The following is a 21,479-nucleotide window of genomic DNA, read 5'->3' as shown; positions in this document are numbered from 1 at the left end:
ATTTTTTATTTTTTATATTATACTAAAAATTAATTTTTACATTCAAAACATCACATCAATATCTATTTATATCACATCATAGAACTATTTAAATTCAAAATTTTTACTATTCAGATCTCAACTCAAAATCCAAACTCCCAAACAAACACACCCTTAATGTATCTAAATTTCTTCCAATGGCTCATCTCACAATACCATAGACCAAAATACAATGCAACGATGATAAAAATTAAATAAATAAATAAATAAATAAAGAAGAAGAGTACCTCATTCATGCTCGATGGTACAGGTAGGGACTTTCGGGCCGGGCTGATTTTTGTGCCAAGGCAATCCAGCCCATTTTCGTTACGTGTTGGGGTTATACAAAGTCTGATTTTAAATTGGGCTTGGGAGTTTAGGCCCGGGCACAGTCCGATTCAAAATTGAGCCGAGTCGGGCTAATTCATTTTAAAAATATTTTTATTTTAAATTTTTTGTACTTTCTTATTAAGAAGTTATATTAATATAAATAAATAGAAGTATAATAAAAATAATATTTTTAATGATAATAAAAAAATTAAAATTAAATATATAATTAAATTTTTTATTATATATGTATAATATATTTAAATCAAAATTTTGTTTGATTAATCATGCCAGGCCAGACACGGCCTAATTCGCATAAGTCTAGAAAGATTTTCTCAACCGAGCCGAACTGATCCAACCTAAAATTATTCGGACATAATTTTAATGCTCAAGTACTTATATTTTGTTTCATGGATCGAGTTTTCGGACTGGCTTGTTTGGGATGGTGAACAATGAACATAATCGAAAAAATCCGGGTCAACTCGGCATGAGTACAAACCGGAAACATAACAGTCAAGCCATACTTGGCCCAACCAAATTTTAAAGTTAAATACTCCCTCGTCCGAGAAATTTAGCTTACTTGGGATCTGCACGCGAATTTAAAAAAATGAATATTTTGTTAAAAAATAAAAAAGATAGTTGGGGCTATGTTTTGAAATTTAATTAAAAATTAAAAAGAACTGAGAGATAATGTAAAAAGTGAGTAGTATTTATTATAAGCAATGGTTGAATGAAGAGTAATAATTAAATATTAATTTTTTTATTTTTTCAAATATAGTTTACCAACTGCGCACTTTCGGATAGCCGCTGCGTAATATTACGTTATAAAAAAAATGAAAAATAAATAAATATGTGTCATTAGATGCTAAAAAAAATGAAAAAATACATTATTTCATGGAATTTTATTTTAATAAATTTGATTATTGTTTTTTTTTTTTTTAATGAAAGTTAATTATGTTTAATGCAATACTTGTAGTAATATTTGGACAAAGTCTACAATGAATAAGTACCTTTTATTTGGCTAAATAAGTCCTAAGGTCATCTTCAACTCATCAACTTTATTTATCCAATTTTAATTTCAAATATGCAATTGCTATAGTAATTTTACTTCAACCATAACTTCATTTTTCACTATTATTCTTCAAATATTCAATTTTTCCTATTATTTTAAACAACTTTTTATTTTTATAATTTAAAATAAAATTTTAAAAAATAAAAATTAAATTTAAAATCAAATTTATAATTTTTAAAAATTAAAAAAAAAATTTAAAAAATACACCATAAATGGCGTATGCTACAGTGCAACACCATTTTTGGTATTGCACTGTAGCAAACACCAAAAATTGTGTTGAAATTGGCGTGCGATTGGAGCATATCCACGGCATAAATACACTTGAAAACTCAATTTTGAGGTGTGGTTGGAGATGGTCTAGCTATTGACATTGCCATCACTGAATTGTCATTGAAAAAGTAAAAATTTGATACTAATTAGGGTGTGTTTCTTTGGAGATTCTCTCCAAATTTTATTATTTATCAAATCTTTTTTCAAAAATATCAAATTAAAATATACTCTGTTTTTTATTTTGTATATTCTACCAAAAATTAATTTTACATTCAAAGCATCGTATCAATATTTATTTATATCATATCATACAATTACTTAAATTCAAAAGTTTTACTATTTAAATCTCAAAACTTAAAATTCAAATCTCCTACAACTATTTTAATTTAAAATTTTATTATTCGAATCAATCTTAAAATCTGAATCTCCTTTGAATTCATCTCTCATTTATTTTTCCAAAGTGTCTGTGTATTAATATTAACATTCATTTCTCCTATAAAACATTATGTTAATCCACTTTTATCACCTCAAAATTTTTAAAAATAAAATTCAAAGGAATACAACTAGGGGTGTGTTTCTTCAGCCTATCAAATCCCCATTTTTTATTATTTGAATTTTGTATTTCAGAAAAAAAAAAAAAAAAAAAAAAATTATTTTTTCATCTTACAAAACATCTCATCATACATTATTTTAATAACAAACTAAATCAAAAGAAAGACCCTTTAACATACATCATTATGAATGTAACTTTTATTAAAATTAATAATAATTATAACTAATATTTAACAATTCAATCATATACTCCCTCCGTCCACACATAAAGTATACACTTATTTTTGGCGCGGTGTTTAAAAAATAATAATATTTTAATTATAGTGGATAATTAAAAATAATGTAATGATATTTTTGTGTAAAAGTAATGATGTAATGTAAAATAGGGGTATTTATGGAAAAAAAATTGAGGTATTTAATAAAATATTTACTTTGTAAATAGACGTCCCAAAATAAAAATATATATACTTTCTAACTGGACGGAGGGAGTAATATACTATCTCCGTCCCTTTTGAAATTGACTCTTTGGGGTTTTGTAATATATTAAGAAATAATACTATTTTATTGGTGAGAGATTTTGACATTTTTGCCATTTGACAGTAAGTGCATGAGTAATGATATGTTTGTCATTTAAATAAAATTAAAAGTATTTTGGTATTAATCTTACGATTATTTTTACTAAAAAAATAAAATTGATACTTTAAAATATGACAAACGAAAATGGTAACAAAAATACTTTGAATTGAGATAGTATACCGTATATTTTATTTATAGTATATATAAAAGATATTCTAATGTTGATATAAAGTTACCATAATATCATTTTTGTTACAAATAATAGCAACTAACACACTTTTGCATATAATTTGTGGTGGATACAAAGCTTCACTGCTCGAAACCTAATAATGTGGTTAGAATTTTTTTCTTTTCTTTTTTATGACTAGTGCCGGTACAAAATAAAATAAGTTATTGATAATTTTTCATTTTTGATATATTTTATAGTTTATATTTATTTGTTTATTTACGTCAAGTTTTGGTATTATTGATATTAATTTATTCTAACAATTATATTTACTACATATTATTTGTAAAATATTAATTTTATTAGTTTTCAGTAGTATTTTTTACAATTATTTTGGTGTATAAATTAATTTAATTAATGTATTTTTTAAAATTATATTTGGAGTCATTATGTAAGTATTTAATTTTGGTTAATAAATTTTTAGAAGTTGGTATTTTAATATAAATAAATTATTTATTGGGTATTTATTTTCTATTAAGGTGAATTAATGACTCAAAACTACCTTGTAACTCCAAATTTGGCCTCTGGAAGTAAGAAAATGGTTTTCGAAGCAAAAATGACGTCCCACCAAAAAATCAATGGTCAACATCAGCGACAAAAAGTCAGCTGAGTTAAAATCAACGGTCAACACAAGTGAGAACAAACCAACACAAGAAAGGTAAAAGTCAACTAACCTCAAGTCAATCGAAAACTTATTAGCGACGGCCACATTAGCTTTGCATCAATATCCTACACAGATTTTTTTGTTGCATTTACCGTCCTAGCATTTATTCTTCTGCATTAAATCCGTTTACACTTTCTCAGCTACTGTATTTACTGTCATGCATTCTCCATGCTGCTCCATTTAATTCTTGTACTATACTTAACCAATTTTTGTTGTTGCATGTATTTTTATTATAGAATTTTCTAGAAGATAGATACTTATTAGTAAATTATAGATTATTATTAGTAGTTATTTATAAATGGTTGTAACCGTCAAACTTCTAGCAGCTCTTATTCTCCTATAAAGATCACATCTCATTGCATATATCATATACACAACTCATCATTTCATACACTCGAATCACTTCATTTTTTTCATTTTTTTTTCATATTTTTATCTAATTTAATAATACGAGTCTTTCACTTTTGTGTTGCGAGCAAGCTAATATTTTCCTCTCTTTCTTTTAATTCTTACATTTTATTTTACTCTGTTAGAGTAAAAATTCCTATCATGCTTCTTCACCTCACCATCATCCAAAATTTCCATGTTGCATCTGAATTGTTTAATCTAGATTTTCGACAAGATTGTGGAAGGACGTAGAAGAGTTAACTATCCATACCTCTATGATCACGTCGCAATAACAGAGATTATGTGGTTTATAGCATCTAAGTACGCATGGGCCTGGTTGAAATACTTAGTTGTGAGCCTAATTTAATCCCGATTAAAAAAAGGATATTAGAGAGATAAAGTCACTAGCGAAACGGTACAAGAGTAATTAATTGGACATAGGTGTTGGCTTATCGGGTCACAGGAAATGTCCGGTGACAACAACTTTTCTTTAAAATAATGTTCTTCGTTGGGTGTTGTTGAAGCCTTGTTGTAAATCTACTAAAGTCAAGTATCAACCAAGTCAAAAACTGGGCATAAGCGAACAAGTGTGATCACGCTCCTTCTTCCTAATTGCCCCGGAATTAACATATATTCACACTATTGTCATTCCTTTCGTTCCATCAATAAAACTAGTCATTGAGGAACGCACAAATTAGACACAAACATCTCATTTCATCCTCTGCACGTTTATCTTTTCAATCTTTTCGATTGCATTAACTCATTGCATATTTTTTAATTAAATATAGGATATTCATATATTCTTTTAGTTCAACACGGACACTCACCGGTCAAAGAGATTTTTTTTTTTACGAAGCTTTTAGAGTTACTACACGAACACGCACAACACTATTTTCTTAAAATGTTTTTTTTTAATTTCCCAAAACCCATCGATCAGTCACACTAAGCGAATTATGTGTGTGATCGAAGATTTTGGAGATTTAAAAATATCTGTTAAGATACAAAAAATGATATATGTAGAAAATGAAAATAGTGTCGTGCATGTTCGTATAGTAACTCCAAAGACTTCGTAAAAAATAAAAAAATAATAAAAATCTTTTTAACTGATGATTGTCCGGGTCGAACTCAGGGAATATGCGAATATCCTATATTTAATTAGAAAAAAATTGCAATCGAAGAAACTTGAAGGATAAATTGCAAAAATTAAATCTAACTAAAAAACGATAAAATATACGTATTTCGAAAAGGATGAAGCGAGACGTTTGTGTCTGACTTTTGCATTACTTAATGGCTAGATTTTTATGGATGAAATGAGCGGGATGACGATGGCGTGATAACGAAAAATATATGTATAATTGCGGGGCGGCTCGAAGGAATGAACGTGATCGCATTTGCTTGCTTAAGCCTATTCTCGACTCAGTTGGTACTTGACCTTAGGGGATTTATAACGAGGCTTCAGTGACACCCGGCGAAAAACATTATAAGCAAGAAAGTCTACTGTCGCTAGAAATTTCTGTGACTCAATAAACCACCGCCTATGGTCCATGAATTATTCTTCCAACCATTCCGCTAGTAGCTCCACTCCTCTGATACCTCTTTTTAATCAAAATTAATGCACAGAATTAATGCAGCCGCCGCTCATAGATTTCGCGCTGCCACCACTCCCTTTCCGTGCCCGCGCACTTCTATGCAGCCGTCGCTCACAGAGTATGCGCCAGCTGTCGCTTCGCTCACTTCCATGCATGGCCTTCCGCGCTCATAAATGCAGCGCCGCTCACGGATTAATGGACATAGAATTCCGCTTCGTTCAAATTTCCGTCCAGCCGCCATCGCTTTCCGCACCAATCGCCTATGCCCCATGAATTATTCAATATGATGAGTTTACCATCACAATTTTAATAATGAAATTCTTAATTTAGAATCACCATCAATCAAAAGACATAGACGTAGATTAATCTGATCGAATTTTATTATCAAATATTGTGTCCCTTATTGTATTTTTGCTTTAATGTTGCATTAAATTTGTCACAAATAACTTGTCCTAGAGTAAGGTTGCAAGATCAGGATAGGTGAGCGCTAAAAGGTTAGGCCTTGGAGAGTCTCCTGCATTACATCAATTCCAACTCCATTCGTCACTTGAATGTGGGGGTGGGGGGGACCTAGGGGGGTTGGGGGGCCTAAAAGGTCGAACCGTATCCGCTGAATCGTTTAATCGAGTTGAATCAAACCGAATTTTTGATTAATTGAATAAATTCGGTTCGAATACAAATACTAAATATTTGATATTTGTTTAGTTTTGTTCTGTTTCGATTTTTTATATTTTTTCGGGAACCAAATATATTACTCCCTCCGTCCCAATACAATAGTCTTCTTTATCATTTTTGTCCTTCCCAAAACAATAGTCTTATTTCCATAAATAACCATATCACCATAAAACTACCCTTATTTTTTCATTTTTATTACACAATTGCCACTACTTTTTACACTAATACACTCACAAGCGCAAAAAAAAAAATTTATCTATACTCTTTACCAATTACCAATATAATATCAATATTTTTTAAATCTCGTGTCCAACCCAATTAAGACTATATTTATGGGACGGATGAAGTATATATTTATATTATTATATTTTAACATTTATATTAATAATTATATTTGCTTCTATTTCAGTTCGAATATTTGAAGTATTTGCATTTTTTATTTAATTAAAATTTTAATTATTTTTTAATTTCAGTTCGATTCATGTTATTTGTAAATATATTTTATTCGGATATAGTTTGCAATTTTGGATATTTATTTTGATTAGTTCAAATATCAACTACCTACGTATTTGCAAATAATCGAACCGTATCTATCCCTAACTAAAAGAATTATTTGAACAACAAATCTACATATAATTTTTATATAGGTATAAAAATATATTGTATTATTTTGTAAATTTAAAAAATTTGCTCCTTTTTCGTCGACTTCTTAGCTCCCCACTTATCCGGGCAGTTGCTTATTCGAGAGGTTACTACCCACGTGAGCCACTACTAAAATTAATTTATATTATTATTTTTATTTATTTTTTTATTTTTTTGCCTAATCATTCAGGGCAGTTGAAATTTAAAAATGTATGATATTTTAACTCATGATTTTACGAACACAAGTCTATCCCAACACACAAATAGGTCAGGTCGGTCATGCCACGCCACATATATCCTTAAATTTAAATTTATTTTTGTGTCGAAATTATAATTACCAATTCATTACAATTTCAGCCCAACCATATCTTAAAACAATAATACAATTCCAAAACAATTATTCCTTAAACCAGTTTCAAGATTACAAGCATCACCCAAACATATCTAAGCAACATAAATCATAAAGCACACATAACATACCCCTAATTTTATTTTATTTTTTTAATTTTTGGTAATTAGTAGAGAGAAGCAGGCAGTCGAGGGGCAAGAAGGACATTTAACGGGGTGGCTTTGGACAAGGTCACACCAAGAGATGCAGTCATGTCTACGGGTTCATCGTCCGGCGTCGATATGTCAAATGCTTGCACCAAATTGGCCATCACCAGCCTCATCATCTCCAACGCCAAATTCGCTCCGGGGCAGATTCTCCGACCGCCGCCGAAAGGGACCCACTGGAAATCTTTTTGGTTGTCTGTACTGAGAATTTTTTTTCTTACATCAATTACCTACATTCATAACTAAACTAAAATGTCAGTGAAAGAATATATATTAAATCATTTAATATTTTAATACTCCATCCGTCAAAATAAAATAGTCTTATTTATCATTTTTGTTCGTTCCAAAACAATAGTTTTATTTTCATAAATAATCATATCACCGTAAAATTATCTTTACGTTTTTATTTTTATTACACAATTTTCACTGCATTTTACACTAATACACTCACAAGGTAAAAAAAAAAATTATTCATACTTTTTACCAAGTATCAATATTCTTTAAATTTTATGTTGAATCCAATTAAGACTATACTTTTTTACGGAGGGAGTATAATTTATTGTAGAATTAATATTAAAATTTATAAATATAAACAAGTGAGTAAATTATTTGGCTAAATCAAATCCAAACCGTTGATATCGCCATCAGTGGATTGTCCATATGGATATTTGATGAGATTTTATTTTATTTAGTTTGAAAAAAAAGTTGAAAAAGTTGATATTAGTTTCAATCTCATCCGCTCACTGCACCAACCAATTCCGTAAATGTTGTGGTTGAGCCGGTATTTTTTTCATCCCAAAATAATAGTTTTATTTTTATAAATAATCATATTATTATATAACTACTTTTACTCTTTCATTATTATTACACAATTGTCACTCCATTTTACACTAATACATTCACAATGGCAAAAATATCTTTTACCTATAATAATATACTAATTATCACTAAAATTATAAATGCATCCCTAAATATTAGTTCTATTTTTATTTATGAATCAATGACGATTTCAGTATTCGACAAGACTCACCAAATGAATTATTGATGTCTTGCTTTTTTTCTTTTCTTTTTTTTCCCTTCCAATTGACTTTTCTCTTTTAATAAAAAGATATTGCAACTACTTGCTTAATTATATTCTCCAGAATTTTCAGAAGCAAAATGGATGATTTTCGAATTATTATTAGGTAATTTATTATTGATGTTCAATGTGATGAAATATCTTGGGATTTGAATAATTTTAATGAACTTTTTATGAAACTTGTTGAGACAAGGAAAAATAGCAACAGTAATCGTGGAAATATCATTTTCAACTATAAGTATCATCAAGAAAAAATTAAGGAATAGCATGGAAGAGTAATTATTAAATGATTGTTTTGTTACTTTTTAAAAAAAGATATTTGTTTACGAAAATTAGTATAGATGCTATTGTCAGCCGATACCAAAATATAAGATATCGTCGTGAACACTTAATTATTTTGATGTATAAGTGATTGTTAATTTGAAGTCTAGTATTTTACTAATGTAAATTTTTATTGATGTATTTATTTATTTTAATTTTAGTTTAATTATATTAATTTACCGACCCACTAAATTTAAAATACTAGATTCGCCACTAATTTGAAACTATTATTAATATTATTATTATTTCTATCCATCAGATTTTGAACACACTCATCGATTAATAACGTTAGTTGGATCGTATGGTATTGCATTGATTATATATATATATATATATATATAATTTTTTATTGTAGAACAAATGATTCATTTATTCTCAGTACGATTATTTATGTTGATTACAGCTATTTAGCTAGTAAAAATTAGTTAATAATAATATATTATGACATTATTTTTATATATATAAATGATATTGTTAGTAATTTTAAAATATAAATAAATATATAATTAAAAAAATTTAAAATATATATTTAAATATGTTTAATATTATATTTCTATAAAATATATGCAATATCGACATTATTTTATAAAAATAAAATTTTATATAATACAAATAATAAAGAAAATATACTACATTTATTTATTTGTGTGTTTCGTTTGATTAGTTTGAAAAAATTCAGTTTGAGTTTGATATTAAAATAATATTTGATTAGATATTTTATTAGATAAAAAAGTAAAAAACAAATTTAAAAAATAAAGAATCCAAACAATAAAAAATAAGAGGTTTGATGCAAAAGAAACACTATGACGATAGAAATAAATTTGTTTTGAATGAATTATACATATAATATATTATGAATTTAATTTAATTTAATTTAATTTATATTTATTCAATATGTTTAAAATTGATAACTTTATAAAAATAAGAACGGCTCATATGTCATAGAGTAATGAAAAGTGAATATTTATTTGGTTTTAAACAGTAACATTTTGAATCACGACAATTATTTGATGTGATGTATTAATATAAAATTTTGAATATAAAATTAAATTTTAATAATATAATATAATAAATAAATACTATTTCATTTTAATATTTTTTAAAGAAATAAAATTTGGAATTGTAAAATTATAGATGAAATCTCAAAATACACTCATATATTGATCTAAAAGTTATAATTATATTGTTCTTTTTTTTTATATATAAAATAATGACGTGATAGTAAAAATTTATATAAAATAATGACGTGATAGTAAAAAATAAAAAAAAAAAAAAAAAGTAAAAAAATAGGATCCATAGCCAGTAAAAAAAATACTTACTTTAATGTGAGACGAAGATAACTAAAAAGATGTATTCGTTAACTCGGAGAGGATGGCGCATTTAACTAGGATAGATTATAAAATTTATACTTAAAAAATTTGCTTTATTCTGTGTCTCTTGTTTTTTAACTTAAAGATTTCTTTCACATTAAAAAATATTTACTGAAAATAGTCCTTCTCAATCCAACAAAAAATATTACTTTTAAATCTTAATCAAAAATATTTATCTTTTATTATAATATTGTTTCTTCTCAGTTTTTTTTTTTTTTTTTTCCTCTAAATTTCTTCGATCACTTTCAATTCATCATTTTGAAAATACAAGTGTATACACTCAAAATTAATTGGACTAATCCAATACAAATGCAGTCTAAATCCAAGAGAGTCGCAATCCAATATAAGGTCCAGGTCAACGAGTAGGCCTACAACCTAACTAGCCCAAGGACTCTGCCGGTGCATTTGAAGTAGTCAATGGATGAAAGAAAGTGGAAGTGAAGATGGTTGAAGTTGTTAGAGATAAAAGTGGGGATGAAAGTTTATCCAAATAATTCAAAAATAAAATAAATATCCAAGAGTATAACCAGAGGAGGGGGGATGCCATTCATCATGATTCTTTTTTTTTTCATAATTTTTATCTATGTATTTTTTTTCAGATATTTACAGTTTTCTTCCATTAATTACAATTTAACTTTTATTTTTCGTTCCTGTTTTACCTTCTTCTTTCTTCGTCATTTTTTTGGTTATCGTGAGATAGCCCAGATCTTTTCTTGAGAAGGCCGGGGAACCCTACGATTAAATCAATTCCGACAGGCTTTTCCGATTAAGCAAACCGTCAGTGGCAATTTTTTTACGACAACATATTGGCACGCCTGGTGGGACACCAAACGTCTCGCGACTTTTGCATGCATAGTTGATGCCGCCGCCGACTGCAGAGATGTTTATAAACAAAGAAATCGTCGGCGATTCGTCATCGCGCCCTACTCGGCAAGCTGCCCCACGTGACGAGGTTTTCACGGCTGCTGGAAGACCGGACCAGATCAATCTTCCAGCCAGCGTCCTTCAGGAGCAGATCCGTGTGGAAATTCGGTCATCCATTCACGGGCCATGGATCTATCTCGGTACATTACCGACGTTCTAAAACCCGCCATTCAGAACGAGTTTGAGATGCTTCTGGAGGAATAAATCGAAAAAGCAAGGCCCAGAAGGTCGATTCCAGCCAGCCAGAGATTTGGCCTCCCGCAGGCCTTACAACCAGCTTCGCAGCAAATCCGACCTCCCAGATACTTAAGTATGGACATGTTACTCTGTTAGGTAGGGGTTCCGGATCTGAAGGACCTCCGATCACCATCCAGAAGGTCGGGGAATCTCAGGTGTCGGCAGGGCAGGCCTTCTTTGAGCCGTCTCCAACCGACGGGTTTGGGATAACCTTCGGGTCAGTCCCATCAACACCACATGGATAAAATAATCCTTAATTTTCTGGAACTACTTTCAGCACCCTATTCCCCACTTCAGGCTTTCGAAGAAACCCAATGGCCGGACAAGAGACTTCCAATGCATGGAGGACAGGGCGAACAGCGATTCCAGCACCTTCCATAGTCCCAAAGCCTTCTGGAATGACTTGCGAACCAGGGGGACCAGTCCCAACACCATCCCGATACACTGGGGGTAGGGAGCTGCTGGGGAAGGTCGATTCGCTGCTGGTTACGGGGTAAAACAACATTACGAATTTTCTGCCGAAACAGACCCTGCAAATCCACTTTTCTAGCAGGTTCCAGTCTTCAGAGAGGTTGCGGAAGGCTCCCGAGTTTGTTTCCCACAACGGGGACCTGTTCATCAGGCCTTCTCGCAGCTTGCAACGCGCAATTTGCCGCCCGTTCAGGCAACTCCCGAACAGCCTAGGGGCAGGCAAATGCGCTGCAACCACCGCCTCCAATTATAAATCCTCAAGTGATTGAGGAGGCAATTCAGAGAATTTATGGTGATCTCATCTAACGGTAAAGCCACACTACCAAAGGCCTTTTCCGGAGTATATTCCCTTGGATCACCCGATGCCCCGTAACGCTAGAATGCCCGAATTCACGCTATTTTCAAGGGAAGATTCCCACTCCACCGTCGAGTATGTCAGCCGATTTACGGCTCAATGCGGAGGAGAGTATGGGAACAATAATTGGTATAAACTGCAGTTTTTTCATTATCTTTGATAGGTTTAGATTTTTCATGGTACGCTTCGCTACCTCCAAATTCCATCCACACATGGGCAGACATGGAGAAGGCCTTCCACGAGCGCTTTTACAGCCCTCTTCCAGAAGTGACCGTCTCAGATTTGACAAATTTACGTCAGCGCAGTGACGAATCTGTGGAGCAGTTCTTGGAACGCTTCAGGAGGTCGGAAAGTAGGTGCAAAGTTCGCATACCAGAGAACCAGGTGGTGAACATAGCAATTGACAACATGACGCATCTGCTTTGTCAGAAATTGGCCCTCCAAGAGTACCATCACTTATGGAAGCTAACGTCCAAAGCTGCAAAGGCCGAACAGCTCATAAAATAGGCACAAGCAGCCCGGAATCATAATTTTCATAGCGAGAACCACCCTTCTCATTCCTAAGAAAAAGCTTCCGAAGCCGAGGATGAACCGAATGAGACTTTTCTAGCTGAATCCCAGAGGAAAATCATCAAAGAAGGCCGCCATCGGCTGGCCGAGAAGACTAAAATGAATATTGATACTGAACTATTTCCCGTAGCAATAAACACCATCGGAATACGTTCAACAAGGCCTGGAAGGTCGGCATCAGGATCTGGAAAAAATAAGATGAAGACGGAACCTAAAAAACTAGTGTTTGAAAGGCTTGGAAGGTCGATCAAACCTCCGAGAAGAAGCTCGGTGTGGGACAGACCTTCCCCCACGAATACGATCGCAGAAGTAAGTTTTGAAAAGGGAGACGAGGTTTGGTGTGTAACCTCCGTAGATCAGGTGGTAGTCACACCCCATCAGACCCGCCATGCTGGGAAAGCTCAAGACGACGGGAGCTTGACAAGGAACCGGAAGGATCAGGTGATGCGACCTCCTACTAGGACTCAAAAAAGGAGGATGCAGCAACAACGCTTGGCTGCTCACATTTCCCAAAAGAATCAGGCTAGGGGCAGCAGGCTGATGACCACGAAGGTCAGGCCGGAGGGCAGCAAGCCCAGGGCTCAGAATGAGTTGTCGCTGGAAGGCCGAAGCTTGGTCGGAAGGACCTTCATCATCAGCTTCGGGCCCGGAAAGAGTGGAGGTTGAAGCATGTTTTAGTTAACGATTATTGTCTTGTTAATTCGCAGGGTCAGATTGGGGGGTAGCATGTTGAGATTCAGGAAAGAGTTGCCACTATAATGTTGAAGTTAAAAAGGATGGACTTGCGCCACCAGCTTCGGGCCCGGAAAGAGCGGAGGCCGAAGTGTGTTTTAACTAACAATGATTGTATTGTTAATCTTCAGGGCCACGCAGTACTTGGAACGACCAAGACCCCAGGGGATGAGCCGATGATCGGAGCACTCAATTGCAATGAGCTAACGGAAGCTACTTTGAACGTAATTGCCACCGATCAAGACCTGGAACGAGCTTTACATTTCGAAGGCGACTTCAAGGTCAAGGTGATTAGATTTTGTCTCAAAACCAAGGCCGACATACGGCCCATCAACTCATGTATTCGTCATGAATGACGACCTGATCTTGCATGCTCTGAAGGCAAGAGCATGCAGATCCATATACAAGCCGGAAATCATGCCGCTTACCTTCCTGGAAGGCAGGTAGGGTTCCTTCCCAACCACCTCTTTTGGATCAAAACGAATGTGAAATTTACTATTCGATCCGAGGAGCTGCTCCATCTTTCGAAATGCAAGATCCATTGGAGGAGGTCAACTTAGGGGACGAAATAACCCCTCGGATGATGCGGATCAGCGCTCTGCTAGATGTTGAGGAAAAGGAGCAGGCCTTGCCCCAAGAGATTGATGCCCTGCCCGAAGACAGGTTGCAGGCCCTCGAATTCATTCGATATCAAAAGAGGAAGACGAAATCAACCTTTCGGAAGCAGGTACGCCCTCAAGCCTTCCAAAAATGTGACATGGTGTGGAAGGTCGTGTTCCCGGAAGGTCCCAAAGATGCGAGGCTTTGAAAAAAATCCCCTACATAGGAAGGACCATTTATCGTATCGGCTAAATCATCTAGTGGCGCATATAGGTAGATGGAGCCCAATGAAGAAGAGTTGAAGACATTTATCAATAGAAGACATCTTAAAATGGTCTATCATTCTCTTTGGGAGCTGGAAGGAAGACACGATCGGGCTATAGTTAACGATGACCTTTTAGAAGCAGAAAAAAAATGGTCGGACAGGCCGATGAAGCATGAAAACATTAAGATATTCGAAAAAATCATCAGGACAACGAGTTGATTCTTGTCCAGATGATTTTGTGGAGGGAATTAGTACACACTCAAAATTAATTGGACCGACCCAACACAAGTGCAGCCCAAATCCTCGAGGTTCGCAGCCCAACAAAAGGTCCAGGTCAGCGAGTGGGCCTACGGACCTAACTAGCCCAAGGACCCAGCCGGCCCGATGCATTTGAAGCAGTCAACGGATGAAAGAAGGTGGAAGTGAAGGTGGTTGGAGTTGTTGGTGGAAGTGAAGTGGTTGGAGTTGTTGGAGAAAAAAGTGGAGATGAAGGTTTATCAAAATAATTCAAAAATAAAATAAATATCCAAGAGTAAAACCAGAAGAGGGGGACGCCATTTGATTCTTCTTATTTTTTCATAATTTTTCTCGGCATTATTTTCTCTGCATTTTTTTTTACATATTTTTAAGTTTTCTTCCATTAATTTCAATTTAACTTTTAGCTTTCGTTCATGTTTTACCTTCTTTCTTCGTCAATTTTTTCGGTTATCGCGAGATAGCCGCGATCCTTTCTTGAAGAGACCGGGGAATCCTACTATTAAATCAATTCTGACAGGCTTTTCCGATTAAGCCGTCGGTGGCGATTTTTCGACGACAACAAAAAGAAAAAATCTTTTGAATTGAGACAGAGAGAGTAATACAATTATATTATAATTTTTCTTAGAATATAATATTTAAATTAATTATTTTTGTACTCTCTGTCCATGAACCCTTTCCCACATAAAATGATTCTTTTTTTATTTTTGAAAAATTTAACAATTTTACAAATTTTCTTTTTTGTCCGTCCAATAAATGATTCATTTTAAATATATTTAATAAATATAAATCAATTTAACCCTTTACACATAGGACTCACTCAAAATTTATTTATTTCTATCTCTTCTCAATTAATAAATATTTTTATCCTTATTTAAAACTTTTCATTTTAAGTTAATTATAAATAAATAAGTATATATTTTTATTTATTTGTATTATATAAAATTTTATTACCTACAAAATAATATTCATACTTTATATATTTCATTAAGATATAATGATAAAAATATTTAAAATGTCAACAATAATACTCATGTAAAAAATAATAAAATAATATTATAATTTATTATTATTAATTTACTAATTTATACTACAAAAAATATCGTGTTTCCAACCAAATGGTCAAATGGATCATTTGACCCGACCCGGGACGGATGACATATAAATAAATTTAAATAAATTTTAAACTTCTTACGGATGGAATTCATTCAAAAAAAAATTTTATTTTTATCATTCTCCTCAATAAACAAATTTTTTATCTATATTTAAAACTCTATATTTTTTATAAAATTACTTTATTTAATTATATTAAATAAATATATTTTTATTTATTTGTATTATATAAAATTTTATTTTTGAAATCATATTATATAGTATACGTTTTATTGAAAATCATTTTAATTTCGATTTGAAATTATAATTTTTTTTTATTTTATACAATTTGATTTTGTATAAAATGATTTACATAATGATTATTTTTAACATAAATTATATAATAAATTTATGTATTTTATTAAAATATATATAATATATTGTATTTTATTTATTATGTAAAATATTTTTGTACTAATATAAAATATGTGTATAATAGTTTTTTTGTTTTTTGTTTTTTTAAAGTAACAATAACTAACATATTTAATTATGCATATGACTTTATACAAGATAGATAGCATGATGAATTTTACCATTCAGCATTGCTGAAATAAATCCGAGTCTTTAATAGCTAATTAATTAATACTCACTCCGAGTCTTTAATAGCTGAGTAATTAATACTCACTCCGTCCCATATCTATATTTCTATTTATTTTTTTCACGCAATTTTAGAAATATTAGTATTATATTGAGATAAAATTAAAATAAAGATAAAAAAACTAAATTAATTCTATTAGTACTGTATGATATAAAGGTAATGACATTTGTGTAATATATTGTAAATTGGAAGGGTAATTGTAATATTAGGTAGATAGTACAATACTAAAAAAATTGAAAAATGATACTTTCTTATGAGACGGACCAAAATAGAAAAATAAATAGATTATTAAGGAACGAATATAGTATATTTTTTTTCTAAAAAAATAATTATATGGTTAGTATTAATTCAGCACAAAGGCTGAATTAATTAGCATATAAGCACACGATCTAGACTCGACTTTATAATGTATAGAAATAATCAATATTAAAAAATTTCCAGTATGGCTTTCTCTTAAGGGTGTGTTTGTTTGAGGGTTTGGATTTTGAATTGAGATTTGAATAGTAAAAATTTTGAATTTGAATAGTTGTATGATGTTATATAAATAGGTGTTAATGTGATGTTTTGAATGTAAAATTGATTTTTAGTATAATATAAAAAATGAAAAATAGGTTGATTTGATGTTTTTTAGGAGAAAAAATGGAATGAACAGTGGAAATCTAATACAATCCCCAAACAAACACACCCAATAATAAATAAAGTAATAGTGTTGATATTGTTCATCCGCGTTTTTAAATGAATTGACTTTTAGTGTGGAGTATGGAGAATTGTATCGAAAATATATAAAATATATTATTTTAAATTGAATATTTGGCTATTTAATTTTTTTTACTTTTGTAAAAAGGTTTTTGTATTGTGTATTATTATTTGCAGAAAATCGCAATTGAACATTTGTTGGAAGAACAAAGCTGCTAGATTCTTTCTCCAATCATATTTAATAAATTAATTGAAATTTCTTATACAACTTTCTAAAGAATCATATTTATTGTAGATTTTATATTACATAGAAATAAATACTTCTACATTTCTAATTTAATCGTTTATTAATAAAATATTAATATACTATATGATATTAATACTTTATTTTTTTAAAGTTTTTCTAGAAAATATATTTATTTTCAAAAGATATATGAATAATATGGTCAAATTTTATGTAATAATTAAAAATATAAGGTGTTCTATGCATTTTTAGTGTAGCACATAATCTATGATATAATTGATTACAATATACACATTTAATTTATATTTGATCAAAATATTAAATTAAATTTTTTTTTTTTTTTTTCACATTGTCGACCGTTTGGATAGGAATTGGAGGAAATTTTAGTTTGAAAAATTTTGGATTTTAGTTGTTTCGGAATTTATTTTTTACTATAAATATAAAAAAGGAGATGATTTTATTGATGATGTGAAAGTAAAATTTTGATTTAATATATTTATAAAAATAAAAAATAAATTTTAATAGTGTAAATATATTAATATATATTTAATCATTAATAGAAAATAAAATTTTATATAAAAAATATTAATTTGTTATTAATATAAAATCATTTATAATAATACAAGGCAGTTGTGGGTGTGTTTTTTGGATTTGAATTTAACATTAAAATAATAATGTATAATTGAAATATTTTGTGATAAAAAAATATATTTTTTAAAAAAAAATTCAAATAATAAAAATTTGAAATTTTAGTGTTGAAAACATTTAACAACTTAAAAAATAAAAATAAAAATCGTATTTTGACGGGATTTTTAAAAACCAAAAAAATTGTCAAATAGCCCAAATGGCAAATGGTTGTGTCTATTATTGCAATTTCGAATATTTTCCAAACATATTTAAACACGTCAAAAATCCAAAAATACTATTACATATTTATCGTTAAAACATTTTTAAAATTACAAGATCCACGTCGAACATCTCGGAAATCCAAAATAAGTTATTAAAAACATCTTCAGAATTACAAGCATCACCATATATATATATATAAATAACGGAAGGGGATCCTGAGAGTGGGGGCAGGGAGTGAGGTACCTAATAGAGAGAAGCAGCTAGCCTAGGGGCAAGAAGGACATTTAACGGGGTGGCTTTGGACAAGGTCACACCGAGAGATGCAGACATGTCTACGGCTTCACCGTCCGGCGTCGACACGTCAAATGATTGCACCAAGCTGGCGATCACCAGCTTCATCATCTCCATCGCCAAATTCGCTCCGGGGCAGATTCTCCGGCCGCCGCCGAACGGCACCCACTGGAAATCTTTATGGCCGCCGGCGGTGCCAAGAAACCTCTCCGGCAAGAACTTGTCGGGATCCTCCCAAATCTGGGGATCCCTCTGCAACTTCCATATGTTGACGAAGAATATCGTTCCTTTCTCTATTTCGTAGCCTCCCACGTTGCAGTCCTCGTTGAATTCCCTTATCCCACTCAACGGCCCCGCCGGGTACAGACGGAGACACTCTTTCACGACGGCTTCGAGGTATATGAGGTTGTCTATGTCCGACGGCTCCACGCGCCGCTCTCTCCCGACTTTCTCGTCGAGCTCTTGCTGGACTTTGTTTAGCACTTTAGGGTTGTTGAGTAAATGAGTCAGCAGCCATACTAACATCACTGTGTTCGTATCACTCCCCGAAATCAAATTCTGCAATTATACATATATATATTACATGCATATATAGTATTTGGAAAAGAAATCTGACAAGTTAGTTACTTACCGAACAAGTGGCTTTGATTATGGTGTCTTCATCGTATTCGTTTTCAAGCTTTGCACTTTTGACGGCTCCAATCATTATATCCATGAAGTCATCTTGCTTGCCGCCGGCGGCGGCGGCGGCGGCGCGATGTTCCGACAACCATTTAGAGAGGATAGCATCCATTTCGCGGAACGTTTGCTTCATCTTCTTCTCGAATCCGCCGATGTCGAGCCACCGGAGAAACGGCACGACGTCGCCGATCGTGGGAACTCCGATGAGTTCAAAGAACGCCTTCATGACCTTCCGGCAATGCTTCGCCTCGGCCACGTCAGCATCGGAGACGGCATATCTCTTCCCGACAACCAACCTTAAAACTGCGTTCAGATTCAGATTCCCAAACCACTCGATCATCTCCACCGGAGCACTTCCCGACGGGTTCTTTGTCTGGTTCCAGAGACCGTACAGTTCTCGGACAGACTGCGCAGTCTCGGACAAGAGCACGTGCCGCTGTATGTGGAGCCGGCGGCTCGAGAGGAGCTCGACTGAGATCAGCTTCCGCAGCTCGCGCCAATACGTGCCGTATTTGCTGAAGCCGAACATAGCCGAGTCGTAGCTGATGAGTTCCGCCGACTTTAAAAATGGTCTGGACGACGCCGCCATGTCGCACGTGGTGTATATTTCCTTGGCCAATTCCCAGCTGCTCACGATGAGCGCGGGCCGGGTCCCGAGCCGGATGCTGTAGATCGGGCCGTAAGTTTCGGCCATGGCGGTTAAGGTGATGTGCGCCAGCTTGTCGTCGGATTTGCCTCTCGTCATGATGTGGAGATGGCCCGTGATCGGCCACGCGCCGCCGGCTGCCGGCGGCTTCCGGTTTCTTGAACGGGATTTGGAACGGCGGAAGATTGAAGAAGAGAATGCAAAATAGGAAAGGAGCATAAGGAAAATTGTGGTAATGAAGAACAAGTCCATGGTTTCTTCAGCGGAGGAGAATGAAGACGGTAGAACAAGGTAAAAAGAGAGGAGTAATACTACTAATAGCTGAAAAGATAGGAACGGATCTCTAGGTGTGATGATGTGATCGGATCAGGGCAGTTCCGGACTTTGTTGGCCTAGACCGAAAATAAATTATAGGTCTTTGATTAAAATATATTTTTAAAATAACATCACTGATTCACGTGAATTGAACAAGAGATTTATATGATGATTTGAATGTCAATTTAAAAAAATAAGATAAAGATGAAGTTCGAAAAACGAGAATAACTGAAAAAAAATAAAAATAAATAAAAGAGAAGGTGATGCGGATTTGGTATGAGTTGCAGACACATACGATAGGGTGTAAGGTAAAAAAATATAAACAACGATTAAATTTGAAAAAATAAAGTGAATCCGATTGAAAACAAAGAAATAGAAAAAAAAATATATTATTAAAATTTAAAATTTAATTTTTAAAATTAAATTAAATAATTATAAAAAAATATATATATAAACTAAAAATTAAAATTTAATAATAATAATAGATATATTTTTTTAAATATAAGCTCTCTGCTAATTAGAGTCTCAGCAGTGCCCACCTACTCCTATTGCGAATCCGGCCCTCGATGGGATCAACATATATGCTAAAAATAAATAGTATACTTTTTTATATATTTTTTTAATAATTATGAAATTTATTACTATCCTCATCCACAAATTAATGTTCTATTTTTCTATTTTCGACGTGCAATAACTATTATCCTATTTATTTTTTTAAACACAAATTTAACATTTTTACCCTTCATTATTTATTACCTTTCATCTCTATCATACAATTAAAGACAAATTTGTCAATTCATAACAAAAAAAAAAAAAAAACAATCACCTAAAAAACTGTGCAAATATACTTCAAGACAATAGAAATTGAACGAAAGTAATATTAATTATTAATATTTTTTACACTTATTTACTATTTTACTTTAATTTTATTATATAATTATATCTAAAAATATACATAATTTATTTTTTACATTATTATATCAATTCATGATTATTAAAATATTAATATTTTTAAATTTTCGTGCAAAAATAAATATAAATAATTGGATATTTATATTGCAATATATTTATAATTAAGCATAAACATACGATATTGACCGACATAAGGATCCGCGCCCCAAGAAGATGGAAATTATTGAAGCTTAGATGAGATTTCTCTATTGTAAAATTATTGAATCTTGGGTCTGATTATTTCTTGTTTGAACGCGGTGCACAAAAATATTATAATTATTGTTTCAACAATAGTCAATTTTTGAAATTAGAAGGTATTTAATTT

The 21,479-nt window shown here is 32.1% G+C and overlaps 1 protein-coding gene across 1 annotated transcript; it reads right to left on the bottom strand.

The window, feature by feature from the left end:
• Nucleotides 1-18,333: 18,333 nt before the first annotated feature.
• Nucleotides 18,334-20,256, bottom strand: LOC127249972 (cytochrome P450 CYP82D47-like). Its single transcript, XM_051273096.1, has 2 exons — nucleotides 19,193-20,256; nucleotides 18,334-19,119 (listed from the first exon to the last, which is right to left on the bottom strand). Exons 1-2 carry the CDS (start codon nucleotides 20,138-20,140, stop codon nucleotides 18,514-18,516), a joined length of 1,554 nt encoding a protein of 517 aa, XP_051129053.1. The 5' UTR covers nucleotides 20,141-20,256; the 3' UTR covers nucleotides 18,334-18,513.
• Nucleotides 20,257-21,479: the final 1,223 nt, after the last annotated feature.

This window comes from Andrographis paniculata, unplaced genomic scaffold, assembly GCF_009805555.1.
Source record: "Andrographis paniculata isolate CXL003 unplaced genomic scaffold, ASM980555v1 Contig36END, whole genome shotgun sequence".
Taxonomy (NCBI): Eukaryota; Viridiplantae; Streptophyta; class Magnoliopsida; order Lamiales; family Acanthaceae; genus Andrographis; species Andrographis paniculata.
The sequence above is the reverse complement of the archived record's forward strand: the minus strand, read 5'-3'. Positions and strand labels throughout refer to the sequence as shown.

Excerpts from the sequence above, each read along its gene's own strand:
- LOC127249972 (XM_051273096.1), bottom strand. The coding sequence starts at position 20,140 with ATGGACTTGTTCTTCATTACCACAATTTTCCTTATGCTCCTTTCCTAT. Across the intron at positions 19,120-19,192 it reads TAATCAAAGCCACTTGTTCG|AATTTGATTTCGGGGAGTGA; the intron begins GTAAGTAACTAA and ends GTATAATTGCAG.